Below are 26,431 nucleotides of genomic sequence, written 5' to 3'. Positions count from 1 at the left end.
TGGATTGATACATGTTGAGAAGGGTAGGGAGGGGTGAAGGTTATAGAGATATTTAATAGAATTATTTGATTTGTTTTTCAGCGAAGGTTAGGGAAAGAAATGAGTGTTTCCTAAAGTAGGGTATCAACTGGTCATATCAGAGGGGGTTCGTCATAGGATACCGATACACAATGTCAGGACAGTGCAGGCTTGAAGGGCTGAATGACGTTTCGTTGCTCTGGCATTTGTTATGTTCTTAAAAAGCTCTCACGACGAAGTTATTAGGCAAAAAAATCCTCTTTTAAGATTCCTGTTATACCATGTAAATGAAAATCAGTGAACAAACTGAACACACAGTGAACATAGACAGCAGCTCTCATTGTGGAGGTTGCATGTAATCAGTGAGTAAAGATATCACATCACAAATGTACTGATTAGGACATCATTTATTACATTTTCCTTTGATTAGAATTCTGAAAACAATCCAGAAGTAGTTTTAGCAAATTTCATTTACTTCATCAAAAATATAGTAAAATAAAAATATTCAGTCCACTGTTCAACGCAGTGATTAACACACATTTTCACCATCCTTCCATTCATACCTATTAAAAATCACTAATATGTAGAAAAACACCCATTAAACCCTTTTTCTTTTTTTTTAAGTAGCAACCTTTCACGCCACACTGGTGATTGGACACTCCCAGTAGAACGGAGTTATCCAATGTACAAAACTGAATAAAATTATCTGCTCGCTACTGACTGTGTGATAACAATAGAGATTGTACTATATGGTTATGCATGAAAGCAGAATTTATAACTCGCATTTAATCCAGTTACAGAGAATTCATTTGATATCAATATTCAGAAACCTACCCGGACAGATGCTTTGAAAATATCAAGCATAAATAATAAGTCAATGGGAAACTTCCAAACTACTTTTTCCTACGCTCTTTGTAATAATATAGCATGCTATTCTTTCAAGTAAAACTGGTTGATTCCCTGTGGCACTGCTCAGGAGTAAAAAGATCAAATTTATATCTCTTGTTTTCCATGTAACTGTCTCTGCTCATCGTCAACTCCCAGCAGAGTTTTGGGCAAGTTGAAATTTATGGAGGGTGGAGAATGGAAGGTCAGCAAGGAAAGCATTAGCGTAGTCGAGTCTTGGGTGATGATGGAATGTATAAGGGTTTCAGTGGCAGAGAGGCTGAGGTATGGGCAGAGGTGGGCAATGGTATGAAGGTGGAAGGTAAGCAGCCTTGGTGATAGAAAAAATGTGAGGTTTAAAGCTCAGCTCAGGAACAACAGGATGCCAAAGTTGTGTAGGGTCTGGTTCAGCCTGGGGTGGGGGATGAAGTTAGTGGCAATGGAGTGGAGTTTATGAAGGGGGCTGAAAATGGTGGCTTCAGTCTTTCTGATGTAGAGGATGTCATGGCACGTCCAAGACCGGATGTTAGACAAACGGTCGCGAAAAGCGGTGGAGAGATAGAGCTGGATATGATTAGCTTCCATGTGAAAACTGACCCCATGCCTGTTGACTAATTCACAGCATCACACTATCCCCCTATCTTGGACTTTAACATGAGATTCTCCTCACAAAATGAAAATAAACTCAATGAAATGAAAAAGGAAATGGCCTTACCATATACCACATATACAGAAGATAAAGTTAAGATTTTATCATAAGCTGAGTTTCTTTTCACCTTGTATATGCTGCTACAGGACACTACTACTTAAATGGACAGAGAACCTCACAATTGGGTTACATTCATTTAAATCTAAGTCACAGGCAGAGTTGGTTTTGCCATTTTTTTTAGATTAAGAAATTTAAGCGAAGGGACAAGTTACATACTACAGGACACCAAAAAGGCTAAATAAAAATAGGAGAAGATAAATCAAGAAGTAATAATTAGATGAAACCAAGTTTGTGATTTTAAAATAAGTAGGAGGGAGGGAAGGAAGGAGGTCTAGCATTTTGAGGAAAAAAGTATCGTGAGATGGTACAATGAATCTTTACTTCAATGCAGGGAGAATGCTGGGAGCAGGAGGAGTGTGTAATATGGCATACTAGGAGGTTGAAGGAGCAGGGAAAATAAAGTTCAGAGGAGCACTGACCTTAGTAGAATCAATAAAACTGTGCAAGACAGGTAGCAATGAAGTGAGGAGTTGGAGACTTGAGGTGACAGATTAATTGCTTATCAGATACCATGCAGGTAATAGGAAACTTCATCATGCTTCTAGTCAGATTACAGTACTTTGTTAACATACATCTCTACCACTGAAGCTATTATACTTTAGAACTACAAAGGGTACATTCACTGATCTTGTGCTCCCAGAGGGGAACTAAGCTTGAAGGGAGCATGAATCCTAGATACAGCTACAACGATGTAGTGCAGTTTCTTTGACCTGTGCTCCATTCATGTTTAGCTCCCTACTAGATGCGTGGGATTGATGAGTTTACCCTTGTATTTTTCCACTTGCATTGATAAGTTTGATAAAAAGCTTCATAATTGACAATGTGATACAATATAACCAACACAAATGAGATACAGGGCTCATACTGCAGCAGAAGTGAATGTTTCAAAGGCTTATAGATGTTTCTGTAAAGTTTTGTCTCCAGGTATGCTCTTTGCTTGAGAAGTAAAGCTCCTTCTTGTGCTCCGTGGACTCAGTGAAATTTTCTTTGTTGAGCGTGGGGTTGGCTGTGACACTTGGGTCTTCATTGGTGGATTCCTTTTAGGCTTGTATTGAGAGACTTTCAGAGATTTCAAACCCATAATTTTACAGTACATATTACACTGGTGGAGAGCTCTGAACTGATCAATAAAGGAAACGGAACAGTTCCCTTTAAATCCTTTGTATCTGGAAGAGAATAAACAGGAGATTAGATATACAACTGACCTGCCTTGCCTATGGTCCCCTAACATATGCAGCCACCAACAGGTCTATTTGTTGCTAATTCTTTATCAATAACTTACCCTTTGACATGTTCCATGTATTAATTGTTCTTCGGAAAAACGAATTGTGTAACTCCAACAATGGCTTGGCTGGTAAATGTACCACCCCTTGTGGAACTGAACTGTACAGACTTGGAAGGTTTAGACTCTATCAGATTGGGTTAGACGTAAGCTTTGTCTTTCAAAAAACTTATGTGCAGCTTTAAGGGGCTATTGCTTGAGATTTTGTTCATGTAGTACCATTCATCTGCCACTAAATTGCGCTGTTGCACTTCGTGACTGAGTCAGTATAATGGCCTTCCTTTAAACCAGCCCAGCAAAACCTACCTGCGTCATTTTGTACTTTTCTCAATACAAGGTAGGTCAATCATTTTTTGCCAATAACCCCCAAAAAAGTCAAAACTGCAAATTCCTGACCCTCAAGTTCAGAATAGACTTTGATGGATTTTTTCACTTTGCATGATCTGGGAGAATGGTCCCTCAATTCCTTCGATTATTTCTGACCGCTCCTCTCCATACACAGCAGAATTCAAAAATTTTAAAAATCTGAAGTCTTATGAACATAAATAATGAGTGTAATATTCCCTCTTTTTCTTTCCAGAAAGCACGCAGACTGTTCTCTGGCTGCTGCTGTAAATTGGATTACTGGGAAATGCTTTAGCACGTTCCACAAAACAGCTTACCCTCTGGGAAAGTGTTTGTCACCCTCAGTTTCTCCTCGGTCTGATAATCCCCGTAAATGTGGAAACTTAGTGAAAGGAATCGCTGTAAAAGGCCTTCCTGAGAACAGCTCATAGGTATTCCAATTTACTGCATCACTCAGCTCCCCCTAAATGACAGTTCATTCACTTGATGGCACATGCAATCCTGCAACTAAATTACCACTACAGTGTTGCACATAACGCTGTTTTCAACATATAGGCAGACAGTGATGGTTAATGAACTGTGACAGGAACCATACAATGTGTGACATGTGCCAGAACCACACATGGGAACAATAACCCCCTCACCTTGTAGAAACCGGATTTGGTGGAGGGGGGGGGGGGGTGCAGTTACAATGGAGCAAGGGACTTAGCTACTTGCTTCCTGACCTGATCTAGCCAACTGTAATTTTAAATTGTAGGCAAAATGCACACCCTCCGGAAGCCAGCAGAGTCCTTCTTTAAATATGCAAATCGGGCTCTGATGATGACATCATCGGGCCCAACTGCAATTTTTACCTGAGGCCGGAGCGGGTGAGCAGTGATGCCTTCCCCGTCAGGCCCGAGGGCCAGCAGAGGTACAGTGAGGTAAGTTTTTAAAATTTATTTGAAGTTTCCTTGTGGGCTCCTCCTTTCTGAATCAATGTTAAGTTTAACTTTCACCAGTCTGAATCTGTTCCTCCATGTTATAAAGTCTATGGGAAGCATCTCACAGAATCACAGAATCTACAGTGCAGATAGAGGCCATTTCGGCCCATCGAGCCTGCACCGACACATATCCCACCCTATCCCTGTAACCCCATGTATTTAATCCCCTAACACTAAGGGTCAATTTATCATAGCCAAATCAACCTAACCTGCACATCTTTGGACTGTTCAAAGTGTTCTCCCATTCGTCTCTTTCCTTATTTTTTTAACAGAAAGCAGACATCGCAATATATATAGTTCCTTGTACTATACATCTCTTTGGTATTTACATTATTTTTACTCTTGTGGAGTCCTGGCGTGTCAATTGCCTGTGCTTTCTTTCTGTGTCACTCTGGTACTACAGGTTATAGAAGTCAACTGTGTGCATCCCAGAGCAGTTTCATTAATTGTAATTGGAGCTGGCATTTTGTACCTGCTTTGGGGTGACCTGGGGCTGACCCTGTAGTTGTCTGACCTTGCGAGGGGGGGAAAACACTACTGGCTGGGTACTGCTGAATATTTTGGAGGCTAGTTATAGCTTCTCATACGTGTGGCTTTCCACACCAGAAAAAGAATTGCCGTAACTTCTCTTTGTTGAAATAAGTTTTGTTATTTTACCAATGATATGCAAATTGTGTGGTTTGACATCATGAATCATTTGTAGTTCCTTCACCTGCACATGTTGTATGTTTTGTGCAATATTTAGAGCTACAGTTGTATAGTCCTTTAAAGCTTGATGTGTTCAGGTGCATGATTTAATCTCCATCAACTGTAAATCTACAATGCCTTCATTAAATAAAAACTGTATGGTAAAGTTTTACCAGACTGCGAGGGGTGGCGGATTTGAATCAACATAATGATTCTGGCATATAACTGCAAACGTTCTATGGCTCAGCAGTACAAACTAGAATGAAAATGTACAAAATCACTGACCTTTCATTAGGTGAAGTACATATTTTCTAAATAAATTAAAACTTTTTTTTCCTCGGGATGTGGACAACGCTGGCAATCAGCATTTATTGTCCATTGCTACTTGCAAGCGATTGTTTTTCTGACTGAATGGTTTGCTAGGCCACTTCTGAGGGTATTAAGAGTCAACCATATGGTATGAGACTGGAGTCACTTGTAGGCCAGACCAGGTAGGGGTAGCAGGTTCCCTTCCCTTCCATTAGTGAATCAGTTGGGTTTTTACAACAATCCAGGAGCTTTCATTGTCATTTTCTTCTGGTATCGGATCTATTGAATTCAATTTCACAGCTTGCCAAGGCAGGCTTTGAACCCACAATATCTGGGTTGCAGTGTACATGTACCCAATCCACCAGTGTGTTTGTGTATCTGTAAGTATCATGACAATCTTACACTTACCATAAATGGATGAAAGTGAGGGTCTTCCTGTATCAAGATGTAAACATAGAAACATAGGAGCAGGAGTAGGCCATTCGGCCCCTCAAGCCTACTCCGCCATTCAATGAGATCATGGCTGATCATCCAAATTCAGTACCCTGTCCCTGCCTTCTCCCCATATCCCTTGATCCCTTTAGCCTTAAGAAATATATCTAACTCCTTCTTGAATATATTTAATGAATTGGCCTCAACTGCCTTCTGTGGTAGAGAATTCCACAGGTTCACCACTCTCTGGGTGAAGAAATTCCTCCTCATCGCTGTACAACAAAAGCAAACTTAAACATGAGAAGTAATCAAAATTAAAACTTTCATTCTGTTAATAATATTCATGATGGGATTTCAACCCAACCGAGCAGTTATAACATAGTGGCTGCTTGTTTTACTATTTCAGGTTGAAACCTTCACCCCAAGTCACATACAGTAATATTACTACCAATACCATGTCATCGGCCTAGCAACAGAGAATGTGCTGTTTCAGCATCACCAATCAAGATACAGAGAATGAGCTCCTGTAATAATACAGCCCATCATTTTCTTCACTTACCCTTTGCTACAAGTTGCTATTCCAACATCAGTTAATTTCATTCCTACACCTACAGGAAAACAATTGGAAAGAGCATGTCTTTTACAAATTCTGTAAAATATGCAGAAAAAGTCATTAAATAAGTGGAGATAAAATGAAAATCTGCGAATGCTGGACATCTAAAATGGTGATAATGCAAGCTAGTCAGAAACCGAAAGATAGGTTAATGTTGCAGTTGAGTGAGATCCTTCATTAGAACTCTGATGAAAGGTTCCAACTGAAATGTTAACTTAACTTTCTCTTTCAGCTACTGAATACTGTATGCTTTTCCAGTTTTATTTTAGTAAATAGGCAGCTAAGAATTAACTGTATGTGAAGTATAAAATGTAGTGCGCACTGTATGGTATTGTTATTATGGTAAATGTGTCACAGTCACAGGTTGAGAGACCAGATTTGAATACCTGCAAAAGCAAAATACTGCCGATGCTGGAAATCTGAAATACAAACAGAAAATGCTGGATCGTTAACTCTGTTTCTCTCTCCACAGATGCTGCCTGACCAGCTGAGTATTTCCAGCATTTTCTGTTTTTGTTTTGAACACCTGCACTTGGCAAGGTGTCAAAGCTTGGAGATAGTTGACATTGCACTGTGTGACACAGCCACAAGGGGTGAAATTATAACGATGTCTGCGGCTTCCTAACTGACCTATCAGCGGGTAGTCTTTTAGATTAATTCTGACACCTTATAAAGCTTGGGTCCAACCTCAATTTAATAGATATGGCGACAGAGACATGAGAGCAAGTTTTTATGGAAATAATAATGATTAGCTGGTCCCCAACAATGTAGAAGTACATGTGTATACTGGGAGTCTTCTCAGGGTGCAGTTATACTACAAGTACTGGTTTGAGATTGGTACCTGTTTAAAGTGATACTGGGCTGTCAGGCCTGACCTACACTGTTGGCTCCATATCCCTCTTTGGTCAGAAAAACAGAGCATACTCAAGGCTCTGCTTACTTGTGTCCAAATACCGGTTAAATTTTAATGGTGACAGTGAGCTGAAATTCTTCTCATCGGGCAAACTGTACAGTACAACTACCATGATTGAAGTAACGACACATACTTTGGGATAAGTTGGCATTTTTACCAAAGACGAGGAGAATTTTTTTTACGCAGCGAGTTGTGGAGATCTGGAATGCACTATCTGAAATGGTGGTGGAAGCAACTTTCAAAAGGGAATTGGATATATACTTGAAAAAGAATAATTTGCAGGAGGTGGGACGAATTGGATAGTTCTTCTGCAAGATTTTATGATAATTGACGTAAGAAAACTACTAGGCCTAAGCATTAAACAAAGCTTTAATCAACTGTTTTACAACATGGAGGTCTAGTTGTGTCCTTCACTAGTTCCTGTTAAGAATGTCCTGCGCAAGCTGGGCCAGTGCCCGAGTATTTATACTTTCCCTGGACAGTGCCACCCGTAGGCCGCTCAGTATTATTTCATAAGTCTTTCTTTCATGAATGACTGATTCATGTCAATAATTATAATACTCCTTTCATTTCTGATTCTGATATTGGATCAGTTAGTATATTTTAAACTATCACTAGATCAGATTCTGGCCATCCTACACATCTCTAGAACACATATATATTATGCATCCTCTCTTTTTTAAATGGCTGCAAAGCAATATATCATATTTACCTTGCATATCTGTAACAAGGAGGTTTCCTTCTGTCCACTGATACACCCAGTGCTGGAATGTACAGCATTTCTGACCAACTTCAGATTCTCTTCTACCAACATTCAGCTCCCTGCCATCCTTCACCGAATACTTAACAAACTCCCCTATCAGTTCCTCTTCTACTGTTGCATAAGGGATGTTGTTCACTGGGCGGTGAATTAGATATATGGGAATGACTCTGGAAAAGAAACATGATTGTGTAACACTTGGTATAGGATATGTACCTCTTGCCTGCTGGGTAACAAAAACATTTGTTATTTAATTACAGTAACTAAAGCACGTCAACTGTAAGGTCAGAAATCAGCATGACCATTAAAGGAATTGATCTGCAATGTGTAACTGAGCCATACAGGTGAAAAGGTCCCAGGTTCAGTCCCAGTCTGTGCTAAGTTAGCTGATTCTCAACCAGGATGGCAGCGTGTGCACTACAATCGGCCTCAGTGACCCTGAAATGGGAATGTGTTCCATTCGCCAGAACTAACCTACCTCACTTTGATGAGCACAAAATTATGAATTAAAAAAAAAAAAAATTACAATAAGTAGCTAGATACCGTGCAACAATCACTGACAACTACAAACCATGGCAAAATGCCTCCTGTAAGTGTCCAGACAGTTCTGCTTATACAGATACACTTTCATAGCAGGTACAGAATGGTGGCATGGCCGTTCTAGTTACAATGCTCGCTTCAATTTTCAGAATGTAAATGTAATGTAAATAAGGACCTGGCTTTATAGCACAGATGAGGAGAGCTAAGGCCAGGACAAGCAAAACACACATTTACTCACTCAGGTGCTTCCCCAAAGCCTTCTAATAATGTCCCCTCTGCTGAAAACATATTGCCATATTGCCGAGCAGCGTTCTGTACATGGCATTCCTAAAAATGAACAACACTGTTTTTTACTCCACTGCATTAGAAACAGACATTTGTCATACTTCTGCTATAATTATAGTTACCATCCTTATCAGCGATATTTTATCAATTGAAAATAGAAGATACAACACAGGAAAAGGCCATTTGGCCCAACCAGTCCATGTCGCCATTTACCCTCCATGTGAGAAAATAGTTCTAATCACATTTACCCACCCTGTTATATCCTTTCAACCCCTTTTCCTATCTAATCTAATCTTGAATGTTGACATAGTTTCTGCCTCAACCCTGTAAATGAATTCCACAGCTCACAACACTGTCTGAAGAAGTTTCTCCTGCACTCTGTTCTAAATCTCTTACATTTCAGCTGTGTTGTACCTTCTCTAGAGCCTCAATATCCTTCCTGTATTGTGAAGTCAATATTGCACTCTGAGGCCTTACGAAGGTTTTATAGAGGCTTATCATTATCTCTTGGCTCTATAACTCTTGAAGTCAATGAAGCATATCATTGGACGGGGTGTAAAATGTGCGTCCGACAGATTAGGTTAATACTGGGGCTTCTGTACGTGTGTACCTGTGTGTGGGGAGGTATATGTCGGGTGAATTTTCGAGTGACCGCTTCCTTCGGGTGGAAGAAGGTTGGAGCAAGCCCACTGACCGCCCACCCAATGGTAATCGTTTGAGGCCTGACCAATTTTCAATTTGGAGCAGCTTGATAAGTGGAAGGGGTGGGAAATCCGTTGCAGTTATGTTATAGGGGAGGGGGAAGGGCATCTCAAGGGAGGGCTGCGGAGGCGCGTGCATCACGGGGGTTGATTTTTGAGGAGCATTAATGCTCCTCCTGACCCGACAAAAATCATTTACAAACATGGTTTTCAACTTTTTTGGAGCGTCGAGCAGTGCTCTGTTTAGGGTCTGCTGGTTAGATTGCTGAACAGCAAGTGGTAATGAGCAGTGCACACTCCACTCATTGGTACTTCAAAATTTATTCAGGGTCCTATTGACATCATTCCCTGATTTTCATGGGCCATTGAGGCTCCTGCCTGTTTCCGGCGGTTCCCTGGGCTGCCCAATGCAAGGCCCCAAACATAAAGATGGTGATCTGGATGTTAATGGCAACGAGGCAGTAAGTACTGCATTGCTATTTCATTGCACCACCACCCCATTCCCACCCGCTGGAGGGGATAGAAATCAGCCACTAAGTGTGTGTGTGTGTGAAAGAAGAGAAACTGTGTGAGAGAATGTCTGAGATATATTCGGTGAGAGAAAAAACGTGTGTAAGAGGTGGAACGCGTGCGCAGGAGAGGCAGCACGTGCGCATCGAACTTACGTTTTTTTTCCAGGTTTCTCCGGGAAGGTAAGTCTCCAGAAGTTAGACATGTAAAAAGCAGTCGCAAGGCCTGCTTTTTACAAGGTAAATGATGAATTAATTAAAATTAAAACATTTTTTCCACAGGTTTATTATTTTTAAATACTTTAAAGAAAGGTAAGTTTATTTTTAGCCCCGTTAGAAAATAAAATTATTTTTTTCAAAAATTTAAATTATTGTTTAAAATAGTTATTTCATGTAATTTATAGTTTATTTTAAAAATGTGATTTAAAAAAAAATTTATTTGAAGATTTAGTGATGTTTTGGGGCTTATAGTATTTATAGGTTTGACAGGTTCCTGTCAAACTTATGAATGAAGCATTCCCTGCTACCATTGGCTCTCCATGGCCCACGTGATCCCAGGGGATGCATCGAACTAACTGCGCCCCTGGGATACGCAAGCACTGCGCGCCGGCAGTTAGAGCAGGCCCAGGATCGGAATCCCACGGGGGCCCACAGCTCAACGGCCGGCGCGCAAGGTAAGTGCAGGTCAGGGGCTTGCACCCACGGGAAGCCCCCGACCCGAATTTCTGGGCCATTGTATTGTACAATTAATATTTTTCTAGTTTGACAATAGAGCTTATATTTGGTCATTTTTAAGTGCATGCTAAAAAAACATTTTATTGAAGCACATTTGCATGATTCATATCGAGTATTTCAAGGAGCTGCCTCCTTCTGTCAGTCTGTATATTTTACCTGTACTGCCAGCATATAGTTCCGTTGTACGAGCTCGCTGTTTGTTTTCGTCCCGTACGAAATGGCATTGTGAATTTTTAAGACACAGCTGTGTCCGGAATCAAACAGAGGCACAAGGCCATAAATAACTTTAGTCCGAAATGCTTTTCGGTGCAATCCTTCACCAAAATGTAATTCTTCTGTTGCGATACTGCCATTCATCTTGACATCAAAATGACACTCATTTATGAGCTCCTTTTCAACTATGGGCTGTAACAACTCAATTTTCTCTCCTAAAAAAAAGTGAGAAAATAAAGTTATTGTAATCTGAGGTACTGACTATGACACTGTAGGCTGATTGTCTAATATGAGGTGGATTTATATAATTAAAGATAAAGCATTTCTATGTAATAGAAATAAACCATGAGTGTCATTGAGGATTTTGCTCTTATTGTACTGTAGATCTGGGAAAGCAATGATACTCACAGACACCATCAAGTTTAATGCTAAACAAGAGAGACTTGCCAGTTTTTTTTCTGTACTAAACTCTGCATTTTTTCTCATCATGGTGAGGGTGTAAAGCTTGGCATGGCAGCTGCTGGTAAGTCAGGTATGGGAACACGTGCCCATATATCAAAGGTTTGGTGCCTGCTATGAATTTGATGCAGTTAGGCAAGTAGTTGCTGCTGAAGCTCTACTTGTCTAACTCTTCAGCAGCAACTACTTGCCTAACTGTATCATTCACTGGAGCATGCTGTGTCAAGTTAAGGACAAGACAGCGGTGGTAATACACTCACATATTTTATGGTAAGTTATGTTGCTCAGCATGCCTCTCACGAGACGTTTTTGGTACAAGCGGGCTAGTGATCTAATGGCTCTCGTCTTGGGGAGAAAGGGAGGTAGGTGGGCTCTCTTTGAGACTGAGTTAGTTTCAATGGTGCTGGAAGATCAGAACCCTCCATGCCAAACTCAGGAGTCCAATACCTGAATCAGGAGGCACTGTAGCACTCCTGGCATCCTGGCTCATTGATGGGATCTGGGGGCTGGAATTCTCCCCACACAGCTCCCAATTACCCATCAGGGCATTAGTTTACAAGGTTGAGTGGTCCGAGCTAGATAAGCAGTGGAAAGCTTACCATATCTTTGTGCTGATAAGCTACATGGTTTTAGCCGATTCAACTCCAGCAGTACTTCTGCCCATACTTGGGGGTCTCTAAGGCTTGGCTCTTGCCAACTGCTGCCTAAGCACCCTGGACTTAGGTTGAGAAGGGATATCTTTACTGACAAAGAGTGTACTCTCCACAACAGGAAAACAAAAACTCTGGGGTAAATTCATTGATTCAACACTTGAAGTGGAACATGAGTTGGAGACTTGGTTGTATCAGTGTTGTAGTCCTATCTGTGACCCGGGCTCCCTTTAAGTGCAGGATTGGTGAATTTAGCCTTCTATCAGTCTGATTTTTTTGGTGGCTTGGTTTGAAAATGTGCATCAGACACTTGGCTAACCAAAAGACAGGAAATAATTTCTCATCAATGGGCTTGTAATGTAATGTAATGAAACCGGCCCTTGCTGCACCATGATGATATTTACATTTTCCACACCAGCTGTCTTTATGGCTTGTCTGAGTGAGATTGCCTATTTAGTGTTAATTAGTTCAAAATTATGGGCAGTTTTGAGTTGCAAACTGATGTCTAATCTCTAGGAACATAAGAAAGTCTGGAGTGAGAAAAACCTATTTTGCATATCAAGCTGCTCCATCCAGAGTCCATCTATGATTATTCCCTCCCCCACCATTTGTTAATCTTCTGCTTTAAGAAACATTAATTTCCTTCTCCTGCGAGAAAATGAAGTGTTCCACTGATGTCTCTATAACTCTCATTACACCTGCTCAACAGATACCAATCCAGCTCCTTTATAAATGTGTCCATTCAACCTGAATCAACAGTCTTCACTGCAAGTCTGTTGCCATTTCGGCTAAAAATGTGCAACTGGCAAAGAGAGAGCCATCAGTCTGGTAGCAAAATACTGCAGATGTTGGAAATCCGAAATAACAACAGAAAATGCTGGAAAAACTCAGCAGGTCAGGCAACATCCGTGGAGAGAAATTTGAGTTGACGTTTCGGGTTGGACCCTTCTTCAAAACTGGAAAGAAAAGAAACTAGATCGAAGGCAGGGCTGCGATCGGACAAAAGAATAAAAGAAACAAAAGAAGTAAAAGAGATTAGAAGCTAGACGAGATGGTAATAGGCTGGGATTAGGTGTAAAGTGTACTGGCAGGGCAAAAGATAGCTGCCAGGTGTGAGAGCGAAACAAACGGAAAGGGGGGGGGGTGGGGAAAGGAGTGGAACAATTACAAGAGAAAATGAAATGGGGGCCGAGCTTATGATCTGAAATTGTTGAACTCGATATTGAGTCCGGAAGGCTGCAGACTGCCTAATCGGAAGATGAGGTGCTGTTCCTCGAGTTTACGTTGAGCTTCCGTGGAACAATACAAGAGGCCAAGGACGGTGAGGTCCGAGTGGGAATGGAGCGGTGAATTAAAATGACAGGCGACCGGAAGCTCGGGGTCACCCTTACGGACTGAACGGAGGTGTTCCGCAAAGCGGTCACGCAATCTGTGTTTGGTCTCCACAATGTAGAGGAGACCGCATCGTGAGCAGCGAATACAGTATACTAGATTGCGAGAAGTACAAGTAAATCGCTGTTTCACCTGGAAGGGGTGTTTGGGGCCCTGGACAGTGGGAAGGGGGGAGGTATAGGGGCAGGTGTTACATCTCCTCCGCTTGCACGGGAAGGTGCCAGGCGAAGGGGAAGGGCTGTTTGGGGTGATAGAGGAGTGGACTAGGGTGTCTCGGAGGGAACGGTCCCTGCGGAATGCTGAAAGGGGAGGGGAGGGGAAGATACGTTTGGTGGTGGGATCACTTTGGAGGTAGCGGAAATGCCGGAGGATGATCCGTTGAATGTGGAGGCTGGTGGGGTGAAAGGTGAGGACAAGGGGAACCCTATCGTGGTTCCAGGAGGGAGGGGCAGGGGTGAGGGCAGAAGTGCGGGAGATAGAACTGACACGGTCGAGGGCAGTGTCAACCACGGTAGAGGGGAATCCTCGGTTGCAGAAAAAGGAAGACATGTCTGAAGCACTGGTGTGGAAGGTGGCGTCGTCGGAGCAGATACGGCGGAGGCGGAGAAACTGGGAGAATGGAATAGAATCCTTACAGGAAGCGGGGTGGGAGGAAGTGTAGTCCAGGTAGCTGTGGGAGTCAGTGGGCTTGTAGTGAATATTGGTCGATAACCTATCCCCAGAGATGGAGACGGAGAAGTCGAGGAAGGGAAGGGAAGAGTCCAAGATGGACCATGTGAAGGTGAGGGAAGGGTGGAAATTGGAGGCAAAGTGAATGAAATTGTCAAGTTCGGGGCGAGAGCAGGAAACGGCACCGATACAGTCATCAATGTATCGGAAAAAGAGGTGAAGGAGGGGACCCGAGTAGGACTGGAACAAAGATTGTTCCACATAGCCCACGAAAAGGCAGGCATAGCTAGGACCCATGCGGGTACCCATGGCAACACCTTTGATTTGGAGGAAATGAGTGGAGTCAAAGGAGAAGTTGTTCAATGTGAGAACAAGTTCAGCCAGGCGGAGGAGGGTCGTGGTGGATGGGGACTGGTCGGGCCTCTGTTCAAGGAAGAAGCGGCGCGCCCTCAGGCCATCCGGGTGGGGGATGGAGGTGTAGAGGGATTGTACGTCCATGGTGAAAAGGAAGCGGTTGGGGCCAGGAAACTGGAAACTGTTAAAGTGGCGGAGGGCGTCCGAAGAGTCGCGGATGTAGGTGGGAAGAGACTGGACAAGGGGAGAAAAGATAGAGTCAAGATAGGAAGAGATAAGTTCCGTAGGGCAAGAACAGGCTGAAACGGTGGGTCTACCAGGGCAGTCCTGTTTGTGGATCTTGGGAAGGAGGTAGAAGCGGGCTGTGCGGGGTTGGGGAACTATAGAGTCAGAGTTTTTACAGCACAGAAAGAGGCCCTTCGGCCCATCGTGTCTGCGCCGCCCATCCATCCCTGTCCAGTCTAATCCCATTTTCCAGCATTTGGTCCATAGCCTTGTATGCAATGGCATTTCAAGTGCTCATCCAAATGCTTCTTGAATGTTGTGAGGGTTCCTGCCTCTACCACCCTTTCAGGCATTGAGTTCCACATTCCAACCACCCTCTGGGTGAAAAAGTTCCTCCTCAAATCCCCTCTAAATCTCCTGCCCCTTACCCTGAATCTATGCCCCCTTGTTATTGACCCCCCCCACTAAGGGGAAAAGTTCCTCTTTATCTACCCTATCTATGCCCCTCATCATTTTGTACACCTCAATCAGGTCCCCCCTCAGCCTTCTCTGCTCCAAGGAAAACAACCCCAGCCTGTCCAGCCTCTCTTCATAGCTGAGGCGCTCCATCCCAGGTAACATCCTGGTGAATCTTCTCTGCACCCTCTCCAAAGCAATCACATCCTTCCTATAGTGAGGCGACCAGAACTGCACACAGTACTCCAGCTGTGGCCTCACCAGCGTTTTGTACAGCTCCATCATAACCTCCCTGCTCTTATATTCTATGCCTCGGCTAATGAAGGCAAGTATCCCATATGCCTTTTTAACCACCTTATCTACCTGCTCCGCTGCCTTCAGGGATCTATGTACATGTACACCAAGGTCCCTCTGACCCTCTGTACTTCCTAGGGTCCTACCACTCATTGTGTATTCCCTTGCCTTATTTGTCCGTCCAAAATGCATCACCTCGCACTTTTCAGGGTTAAATTCCATTTTTGCCACTTTTCCGCCCATCTGACCAACCCGTTTATATCGTCCTGTAGCCGGAGGCTTTCCTCCTCGCAATTTACCACCCCACCAATTTTCGTGTCATCTGCGAACTTACTGATCATACCTTTTACATTCTCATCCAAATCATTTATGTAGATCACGAACAACAAGGGACCCAGCACCGATCCCTGAGGTACCCCACTGGACACAGGCTTCCAGTCACAAAAGCAACCTTCAACCATCACCCTCTGCCTCCTGCCACTCAGCCAGTTTAGGATCCAACGCGCCAAGGCACCCTGGATCCCATGGGCTCTTACCTTCTTAACCAGTCTCCTATGCGGGAGGTTGGTGGCAGCAGGGGGAAGATCTCCAGAGGAGATGAGGTCAGTGACAGTCTTGGAAACGGTGGTTTGATGTTCGGTAGTGGGGTCATGGTCCAGGTGGAGGTAGGAGGAGGTGTCGGAGAGTTGGCGTTCAGCTTCCGCTAGGTAGAGGTCAGTACGCCAAACAACAACAGCACCACCCTTGTCAGCGGGTTTAATGACAATGTCAGGGTTGGATCTAAGAGAATGGAGTGCTGCAAGTTCAGAGGGAGGTAGGTTGGAGTGAGTGAGGGGAGCAGAGAAATGGAGACGGCCGATGTCACGGCGGCAGCTAGCGATGAAAAGATCTAGAGAGGGTAAGAGGCCAGGGGGAGGGGTCCAGGTAGAACGGGAATTCTGCAAGCGGGAGAAAAGGTCAGTTGTGCGGGGGGAAGACTCCTGGCCAGAGAAGTGGGCACGGAGACGAAGGCGGCGGAAAAAGAGCTCAACATCGTGCCGAGCTCGAAATTCATTGAGATGGGGGCGTAAGGGGATGAAGCTCAGGCCTTTGCTGAGGACTGATCGTTCAGGGTCAGAGAGTGGAAGGTCAGAGGGGATAGTGAAAACGCGGCAGGGGGTGGGATTGGGAGAAGGGAGGTCAGAGGAAAGTGAAGGGGAAGAAGGTTCCGGAGGGGCGTTGGTGTCCAAGAGTTGATGAAGCTTGCGATCCTTGACATCGGAAAGAAGAAAAGTTTTTTGTTGAAGCGTCGGATGAGTCGAAGGATGAAATGGAACTGTGGACCCGGACAGCTTTGAGATAGAGTGCTTCGGTGTTGCTGAAGAGAGAGGTCAAGAGTGTTTATGTGGCGCCGCATGGCGTTGAGCGTGGATCTCAAGATGCAGCGAGAGCAGTAGTTCAAGGAACGATGAATATCTTGGAGATATTTGTAATCCTGGGTGGATCCGAAGCACGAAGGGTGGAAGTTTAGTTGGAATCCACGTGGAGTAAGTCGGAACCGGAGACAGTTGCTGAGGAAAATGATGTGGCTGTGAAACCGAGTCTTGGCAGATACCTGATCAAACACGAGAAGGGAAACTGAAAGTAATGAAGATGAACAAGGTTGAAGAGCCAAACGGAGATCCCGTCGAAGAGAAGAGCAGAACTTCTTCAAGGTAGGCATTCCTAGAAGAGGTGTGGCAGTGAACCAAACACTAGTACGATAGCAAAATACTGCAGATGTTGGAAATCCGAAATAACAACAGAAAATGCTGGAAAAACTCAGCAGGTCAGGCAACATCCATGGAGAGAAATTTGAGTTGACGTTTCGGGTTGGACCCTTCTTCAAAACTGGAAAGAAAAGAAACTAGATCGAAGGCAGGGCTGCGATCGGACAAAAGAATAAAAGAAACTCTGGTTGCATGAGTGAAAGAACGCTATGCTAATCCAATGTTGCACCCAATACCTCAGATGGGCTCACTTCACTCCCTCTTTTTCCCAATTTAAGATTAATTTCACTTCATTATTTTCATTTTAGTAAGTGTGGTAAAAATGCAAAGAATTCTGATTATGACATTAGACTCGCAAACTACGACAAAATCCACTTGCCACTATAGAATAATAAACTGTGTGAACTGTGTAAGTCAATAACACACAATTTCATGAACATTAATGCTGCAATTTATTGTTCTTGATATACCAAGAACTGAACAAAATGGCAGTTTTGTAGCAGTGGCAGCTACAGATTCAAATCATCCAGGGGTACTTGAACTGTATCTTTATGGTGCACTCGCGCGTATGCGCAACTGGGCATTGTGGAATGTCCCTCTTTTATTTTGAACTCTGCAAACTACCGGTGGGCCAACTTTTCTGTATAAATGTAAAGTGTGTTCAAGTCATGAGGGCCATGTTGTGCAATATTGGTATCAGCAGGACGCCACTATTTCCTACCACATTGCAATACAACAACAACTTGCATTTATATAGCGCCTTTAATGTAGTAAAACATCCCAAGGCGCTTCACAGGAGCATTATCAAACAAAATTCGACACCGAGCCACGTAAGGAGGTATTAGGACAGATGAGATAGGTTTTAAGGAGCTCCCTTAAAGGAGGTAGAAAGGTTTAGTGAGGGAGTTCCAGAGCTTAGGGCCGAAGCAGCTGAAGGCACGGCCGCCAATAGTAGTAATGAAATTAAAGTAATAAAGGTAAATATTCCTTGTCAAAGTAAGGAAAGGGCTGGAAGTTACTAGATTTGATGAAGGGCCTGAGAGATATCTCAGGATGTGATATTTCTTAGAAATGGGACAGACTGAATTGACCACAATGGTCTTTTTCATTCCAGTACATTCCTATACGTGTATGAGTGCCACACAATAGCATGACATTCCTTTGGCATCTGTTTTAATGGAGACTTAAACCCATTTAAAATGAATGGATGCATTAAGCATTTGTACCCTAATATACCCTACATAGTAATTTGTAAGTTGTAGTCCTTTTAATATTAAGTGCTTTTTTTCTAGGATCACTTTAATGAAAATTGTCAATCAGGGATATTTTAGCAATTTGTGCAATGATGGCAGTGTCTCAGTTTAGGCTTGCTTCACAGTGCAGGATTTGTGAGTTTAATTAGGCAACACCTTCTCTTCCCCTCCCCTAAATCTACCACTGAGAGGTAATCCCAGCCTCTCATCAGATGGTAACAATTTGGATTCCATATTTTCTGGTTCATCAGTTTAACACTTGCTTCTCTCAATCAAGCAGCTGTTGCCTTGGGTTTAAATTCCAGCCTGAACTGATGAGTTGAAGGCCCTCTGCTCTCGCGCTCTCTCTCTCTCTCGCCCTCTGCCAACAGTATGTTAAATGAGTACGGACAGTCCCAAATTAGTTCCTACTGGATGTGAGTCAACAAGCACAAAACTGGCCACAATTTAGCACTAACTTACACTAAATTACAGATATATAACAAGAGAAGCTTAAATTCAAAATAATTTATTCTATGTGACATCCTGAGAGATGTGATACTATGGCCTCGATTTTAACTCCCCCTGCCTGGCAGAAACCAGGCACGGGGGGGCAGTTAAAATGAGGGCAGCGACTTAGCCGCTCTGACCCTGTTGCCCTCACGCTGTGTCCCGATGTTAACCTGCTCTTTTGAGCAGGCGAGCGGGAAACGCGCAGGAAGGCAGCGGGGTCCTCTTTAAATATGCAGATTGGGTCACGATGACATCAGAGAAGCCATAAGGCTGGTGCAGGAAATGAAAGAAATCACACTGGCATAGCAAGAGATATTCTGTGGAAGTTGGAGTTAAGATAAAATAATAGGGCAGAGTACAGAGAATTTTACTGTTCATTTGGGCTATACCATACCTCCATGCACATTGCGTGATGTTGCTATAAGGTGCCCCAAGATGGAACAATATACTTTTGTTCACCACTGACATACCTCACTTTAATGAGCACAAAAAATACATTGTTTTTTTAAAAAGTGTCAGATTGGTACTTCTACTACCAACAATCTGCCAAGTCAAAGTACATGTGTGTGTATATGTGTTTTAACGTGACTTTATACTGTTTTCCTTAAAAAAAAATAATTGAAAGCACAGAAGCACTCCATGGCACCCAACCAGTTTGATGTAGGTGGATTGTGGCAAATACTACTATCCACTCCATTCATCTGCAGTCTTCTTCGGCGGCACCTCCCAAACCCGCGATCTCTTCCACCTAGAAGGACAACGGTAGCAGGCGTATGGGAACACCACCACGTCCAAGTTACCCTCCAAGTCACACACCATCCTGACTTGGAAGTATATCGCCGATCCTTCATCGTCGCTGGGTCAAAATCCTGAAACTCCCTCCCTAACAGCACTGTGGGAGTACCTTCACCACACGGACTGCAGCGGTTCAAGGCGGCGGCTCACCACCACCTTCTCAATGGCAATTAGGGATGGGCAATAAGTGCTGGCCTTGCCAGCGACGCCCACATCCCATAAATTAATATTTTTTAAAAAGTCCGACCATGTCATCACATTACACATTAATATCTCACCTGCCACTGACCCAGGGATAGCATGAAGTTCTTCAGGATTGATGGACTCAGTGATGCTCTGCTCTAGTTATTTAAAAGAAATGGTTTAAAATCAATGAACGCAGGTGGCATGAAAGTATGCAATTATCTACTTTTCAAACCATGTACCGCCACTCTCTTAAACTCACTTGTTCAAAATTCTGTAAAATGTCAAAACAGTGCTTTGAATTGTAATATTTTATATTAAACAAACAAATATTCTAATATTTAAAGTTTTTATGTCACTTGCAGCTTATTTAAGACAGACAATAAATGGTGTTAAATTATATTCACTTGTAATATTGTATGCAAACTAAGAGTTTACATAAAACATGCACAATGTTATTTGTAGACATAAAAAGGGCAGTACCTTCAACAACTTGATAACTAAGAAGCTCATTCAGAACTGGAGAAGTAAAGACAAATTGATTATCATTCCATGTGCACCTCTTCCATAATTTTATTGTAAAACAATAATCAGGTATTTGCCATTTTTTCTGATACCTTCAGTGGTGAAGTCAAACTCACAGGACACACTTCCATACATATTCTTCAAGGAGCACTGATATAACCCTCGATCTTTCTTAGTAGTTTGAACTATTGCCAAGGAGACTGGGCTGTCATCTCCTGCGCTACAATTTGAAAACAGTTGGGACGGTAAAGTTCGATAACGATAATCGTGATGGTAGGAATGGTTTATAACAGCATGGAATGGAATGGAATTATTTTAGTTTGTAAAAAGAAATTCTGTTTACTATCAGATTTTGTTTCTTTTCTTATTTTCTCAAATTTGTAGTTTTAGGTTTTTGAACAAATATAAAGGGTTAGAAATGCTGAGGTAAGCAACAAATGATTCTAATTACTCTTTACAATGTGACATACTAGAGGATGTACAGTGGCTAAGCAGTATTATAGTTTAATTATTTGCACTCTTAAAGTGTGCTCTCTTATAGTTTAAAGATCACAGAATGAAGATAGTTAAAGCTCTACATTTTAAAAAGGTACATTTGTATACGAGATCATTTTTTAAGTACTTTACACAAAAACTATGCATTCTCATAACATACATGAACTGTAAATGTTATTGACAGTAGCTGAATTTCATCTCATTTAATAACTGTTAATGAGATTTAGTTGTATGACTAAGATACGAGACATGTGCTCCCCAAATGGCAAAATAATTTGAATGCAGATGAGAAGGATATTAAAATATAAAGCATGAAATGTTTGGTATGGTAACATAATGGTTGTGTTACTAGACTAATAATCCTAAAGCCTGAACTAATAATCCAGAGAATGCGAGTTCAAATCCCACCTATGGCAGTTGAGAATTTGAATTCAGTTTAAAAAAAAAACTGGAAATAGAAAAGCTCGTAAAAGTGACCATGATGCCGTCAGACTGTTGTAAAAACCAACTCATTCATTAATGTCCTTTAGTGAAGGAAACCAGCCTAGCCTATATGTGACTTCACTTCCACACCAATCTGGTTGACTCTTAACTGCCCTCTGAAGTGGCCTAGCAAGTGAAGAAGGCCCACCACCATCTTCTCATGGACACTAAAGATGGGCAATAAATGCTCGCCTTGCTAGTGGCACCCAGAACCCATAAACACATTTTAAAAAGGTTGTACTTTTGTACTTAGTAAGCGATTTATACAATATTCAACATTTGGAAATTCTTCACCAAAGCTTGGGCCAAATATTTTGAGTTGTTATAAAGAATCATTAAAAAAAGGCCCTGAAATCAGTGGGCCCAGAGAGGGTGGAAAGCATTAAAATTTGTGCCAGGGTGGGCAGCAATTTGGAGTGGAACCTGGTTCTGCCCTATTTGCACTAGCCCTTTAGACCCTGGTGAATGATGAGTGGAGTCCCTCCTTACATCAAGGTGGCATGACCAGGGAAATTCCCAGGGTTTCCTGCGAATTCTAACCATTACACCCACAGTAGGTCTCAACAGAACGTATGCCAGATTAGTGGCGATCAATTACCTTGATCTGCAGGGCCCAGAACAAAGATAGATCAATTTTATTTCTATCACTAACAGGATTAGCTCTGTCAGCACAAAAGGAAAATTGGACAGTGGACTGCTCAAATCACTGAGCCTTTCATTATAGTTCAACACCCCCTTCTATAACCTGAACCCTAGGAAAAGTTTCCAATCTATGATTTTGGAACATAGAGAATTCTATTGTTGGTATTACTATAATTTTTGCACTATTGCTGAGCACAAAGCCCTTTCAGAACAAGTCGATCCAACACTTAATTACACTAGTACAGAATAATTTTAAGGTGTGCTCTACAGCATGCAACAGAAAACCATCATTATTGCACAACTGCAGAGTATACATTCAAAAATCTAATACTTCTATTATACAAGTTGATTTTACCTACGCCATAACTCATCGATTTAGTTATTCCTTTATAATAAAACATTTCTTAGCACAAATCTAGAATATTTTAGTCTCTACTGCTGAGAAAAATGTTTGAACAAATAAAAACAGATATCAACAAGTTAGGTCGGGAATTTCCTTGGAGCTGTCCCCGCTCCGCTGGCAGTGAGGTGGAAACTCCATTCACGCGCACAACCAGCTGCACTTCTGGCAAAGTTACGGTGGCTGAGCAGCAGCAACTGCGAGGGAATTCCCAGTCTTAGTGTTACTATGAGAGTACTTGTTATAACACAATGGCCACTCCAGGGTGAAATACCAGAAAAACCAATAAGCACTAGCCACTCACACAGCTTACCTTCTTTCCATTTTAGTCAATATCACTCCATCTTTTGTCCATATAATGGTGGAATCTGCATGGATATCACTAAACAGGCACCATAGTTTGGCATTTCCTGTTATATCAGGGAATACTTCGGCATGGATTTTCTGGATCAGTTTTGGAGCTGGAAGAGAGTTCAGTTCTTCAGCTGGTATATTGCAGTTTGCGAAATCTCAACGTGTTTGTGACATTAATTCAGTTTCCGTGCAACTTTATTCTATGTTAGTAAATGTACTTCTTGTGGTAATTTAAAAAGATTGAACTTGCATTTATATTTTGAAGACCATAGAAGTCCTACAGTGTTTCACAGCCAACAAAGTACTTTTTGAAGGAGAGTCATTATTGTAATTGATGTAAGAAAACTACTAGGCACTTGGTCTAAGCATTAAACAAAGCTTCAATCAACTGTTTCACAATATGGAGATCTAGTTGTGTCTTTTGCTAGTTCCTGTAAAAGAATGTTCTGAGCAAGCTGGGCCCATGCCCGAGTATTTATACTCTCCCTGGACAGCGCCACCAGCAGGCTGCCCAGTATTATTTCATAAGTCATTTCCACATGAATGACAAGATTCGTGTCAGTAATGTAGGGAAACATGACAGCCAATTTGTACGCAGCAAGGTCCTACAAACAGCAATGAGATAAATGACCAAATAATATGTTTTTGTCAGTGTTGGCTGAGTAATAAATGTTGGCTGGGACACCTCCCTGTTTTTCGAATAGTGCTATGGGATCATTTACATGCATTTGAGAGAGAGGACTAGGCCTTAGTTTAACATTTCATCCAAAAAACAGCATCTCTGAAAGTGCAGCAATCCCTCAGTAATGTACTGAAATGTCAGCTGAGGTTATATGCTCAAATCTCTAAAGGGGGGCTTGAACCTATAATCTTCACATTCAAAAGCATGAATGCTACCACTGAGCCAAGTCTGGCACTTGATTGCTTCAATATTGGTTACCAAAATAGGCTTTAGTTTCCAAAAGATAGATACACATTGTCCAAAAGAATTACAATTGATCTATTAGTAAATAACACCAGTTGATGGAAAACCACCTCATGTTACACATGAAAGCAATATTTAATTAGAACTGGTATGTGGTAACCTGGTAGCTATTTACTAAAAGTTGTTTTCAAATGATTGATTTAGCATTTAACTGAGGATTGGGGGAAGCAAATGACCAATTGTAAAGCTAAAAAATTTGTTAAATGATCTTATCATTAAACTTTCTTTTATATTTCTAGTCAAGTTTGTATGGTTATTCAGAAGCCAATTATGCTCCCATAATTGGCATCAGATTTTACTCTTGGCTGTCCAGGCATACTGCTGTTCTTTCTAAAGACATTAGGCCAGATTTTGCTGTCAGAATAACGGTGAGTCTAATGGCGCTCGCCGTTATTTATGCGTAAATGGTGCAGCAACTTCTGGCGAGGGGCAGATGCACGGCTAAATGCCAATATCTAAAAGTTGCTGTCCGAGATGCGCTGCTCTATTGTTAGCTTTGCAAAAATGGCATCTCGCTGTCTGCCTCACCATTGAAAGGCACGGAATGGTGTGAAGTTGCTGTATTTGTGTAGTGGATACGAACTAAACCTGCCGCAGATATTTAGGGTTAGTAATTACAAGCATAAGTACCCTTTTAACGAGGCGATAAGTGTTAATAACTGCCAATCAACTTCTCTGGCACCAAAAATGAACTATTATAAGGGTGGAGTCTCATTCCTTCACGTTGTCAATTGTTTTAGGAGATTTTTACATCAAATTTTACATTAAAAAAAATGTTTTCTTACTTTTCCGTACAACTGTGATCTCTTTCTTCTCTCTCTTAATCCAATCATTTCCCCCTCTCTCTTTCTCTTTCTGTACCTGATTTGACATTGAATTCACTCCCTTAATTCACTCTCCTTCTCAGTCCTTCTGCTGTTTATTTGCCAATCCTTAAATCTTATTGGTTAGGGAGATACTCTGTCAGTTGCCCTGTTCACTCAGGTCCCAGATGCCCTACTTTCCTCGCTACGCCGTTATCAGCTCGCACTTTTAGCATCTTAGTGGGCAAAACATTTTTGAGCTGAAAGGTGCAGGGGCAAATCTAACTGACAGCAGATGCTGTTAGATGCCCTGCTACAGCAAAAGCTGGCCCAATAGCCCAGACTCGGGTTGTCCTCTTTAGCATCCACCCAACTATGGTAATAATAAAGGGAGTGTGGCAGCATGGATAGAAAGTTGGCTAAAGAAAAGAGAAAGCATGTTAGAGAGGAAAAATAAATTGTTATGGAGGATGAAGGAATAGGGGAGATACTAAATGGGTACATTGTCTCAGTTTTCACAGAAGAGTGTGGCAGTAGAACTGAAAGGGTACAGAGGAGGAAGTGGGGAAATTAGATAGGATGAGAGTGACTTTTGTCTTCAGATGTAAATCAATGCTAATTTGCTTTCCACTGCTTTAATTTCAAGTGCCAATACCACTCGATTGCCTGATTGAACCTCATTTGCATAATTATTCACACCTCCAGGGGTAATCTCAGATGCATTCAGGGATGACACCACTGGTAGGAGAGTAAAAGTGTGCAAGTCAAATTTATAGCTATGGGGACAATTAAAGACGAGTGTCATAAGGAGGAGGACATAGGGCTGGATTTTCATTCAGCAGTCGGGAAGGAGGCGGGACTACAACTTTAGGGTTTTAGTCCCACCTCCATCGACGTCCGGCCAATCCACGTGATTTTCCCTTGATTGACCTTGTTGAGCCCGCCCAGCGGGCTCAGCAGGCCAATTAAGGGCCACCCGGCAACAGGTGACGTCACAGACTGAAATTTCATCTGTCAAGAGGTGTTGACAGATGAAATATCAGTGTTTCACAGCTGTTTGAAGCTGTCAAACACTGAGGCCTAGATTTTCAGTGTGCCGTGAGGTGGGCTTTTAGGCGGGCGGGGGGGGCAAAAATCCCGAATTCGGGGGTCCCGACACCATCCCGCCCAAAACCCGCCTCCATGTAAGTTTCAGAGGCGGCAGGTGCCCATTCTGCACTGGGACCCGCCGACCCGAGGCGGGTAGGGATTAGTGCCAATGAACTGCCTGTTAACAGGTAGTTAACAGGCAGTTTTTAGCCTAATCCCTATTTTGAGGGGTGTCGTGTGGGATTCCCGACGGCTCCAAACCACGCCAGGTTAGAGCAGGTGGGCCGTCGGGTTGAAGGACTTGGAGGGGTCGCGGTGTCGGTGTTCAGGTGAGTGATGGGTGCATGAGTGCTAAGGTAAGTGTGTTTGGTGTGTCTAAAGTGTGAAAAGAAGTTTAAATTACCTATACTTACCTTAACAGCCTTTCTTCCTCGAGGCGTCGGGAGTCCCTCAGCCAACACTGAAAGCTGAACAGCTGCGATCTGTCAAAAGTGACAGCCTTCAGCTTTTAGTGTCGGTGAGAGCTCTAACTGAGTCTGCGTAGAAGGACTCAGGTTAGAAGTCAGACTGTCAGTGTTTGACAGCTTCAAACAGCTGTGAAACACTGATATTTCATCTGTCAAGACCACTTGACAGATGAAATTTCAGTCTGTGACGTCACCAGTTGCCGGGTGGCCCTTAATTGGCCTGCTGAGCCCGCTGGGCG

At 42.5% G+C, this 26,431-nt stretch overlaps 1 protein-coding gene across 3 annotated transcripts in view; it reads right to left on the bottom strand.

Moving 5' to 3' along the window:
- Positions 1–407: 407 nt before the first annotated feature.
- alpk2 (alpha-kinase 2) overlaps positions 408–26,431 on the bottom strand; it is an 85,528-nt gene continuing 59,504 nt past the window's right edge. Inside the window, exons 6-14 of one of the 3 annotated variants that reach the window (XM_085974336.1) lie at positions 22,808–22,955; positions 20,567–20,694; positions 20,433–20,468; positions 20,045–20,107; positions 10,923–11,194; positions 8,775–8,863; positions 7,949–8,166; positions 6,270–6,318; positions 408–2,838 (exon numbers count right to left, since the gene is read on the bottom strand). In XM_085974336.1, coding sequence (XP_085830462.1) covers positions 2,565–2,838; positions 6,270–6,318; positions 7,949–8,166; positions 8,775–8,863; positions 10,923–11,194; positions 20,045–20,107; positions 20,433–20,468; positions 20,567–20,694; positions 22,808–22,955 — 1,277 coding nt within the window. In that variant the 3' untranslated portion in view covers positions 408–2,564. Of the gene's footprint in view, positions 2,839–6,269; positions 6,319–7,948; positions 8,167–8,774; positions 8,864–10,922; positions 11,195–20,044; positions 20,108–20,432; positions 20,469–20,566; positions 20,695–22,807; positions 22,956–26,431 lie in introns of those variants that run through there. The other 2 variants (XM_085974323.1, XM_085974329.1) reach the window with 2 other exon arrangements.

This window comes from Somniosus microcephalus, chromosome 2 (assembly GCF_052327205.1).
Source record: "Somniosus microcephalus isolate GS21.2 chromosome 2, FLI_Smic_1.0, whole genome shotgun sequence".
NCBI classification, from domain to species: domain Eukaryota; kingdom Metazoa; phylum Chordata; class Chondrichthyes; order Squaliformes; family Somniosidae; genus Somniosus; species Somniosus microcephalus.
Note: the sequence above shows the minus strand (reverse complement) of the source record. Positions and strands in the feature narration are given on the sequence as shown.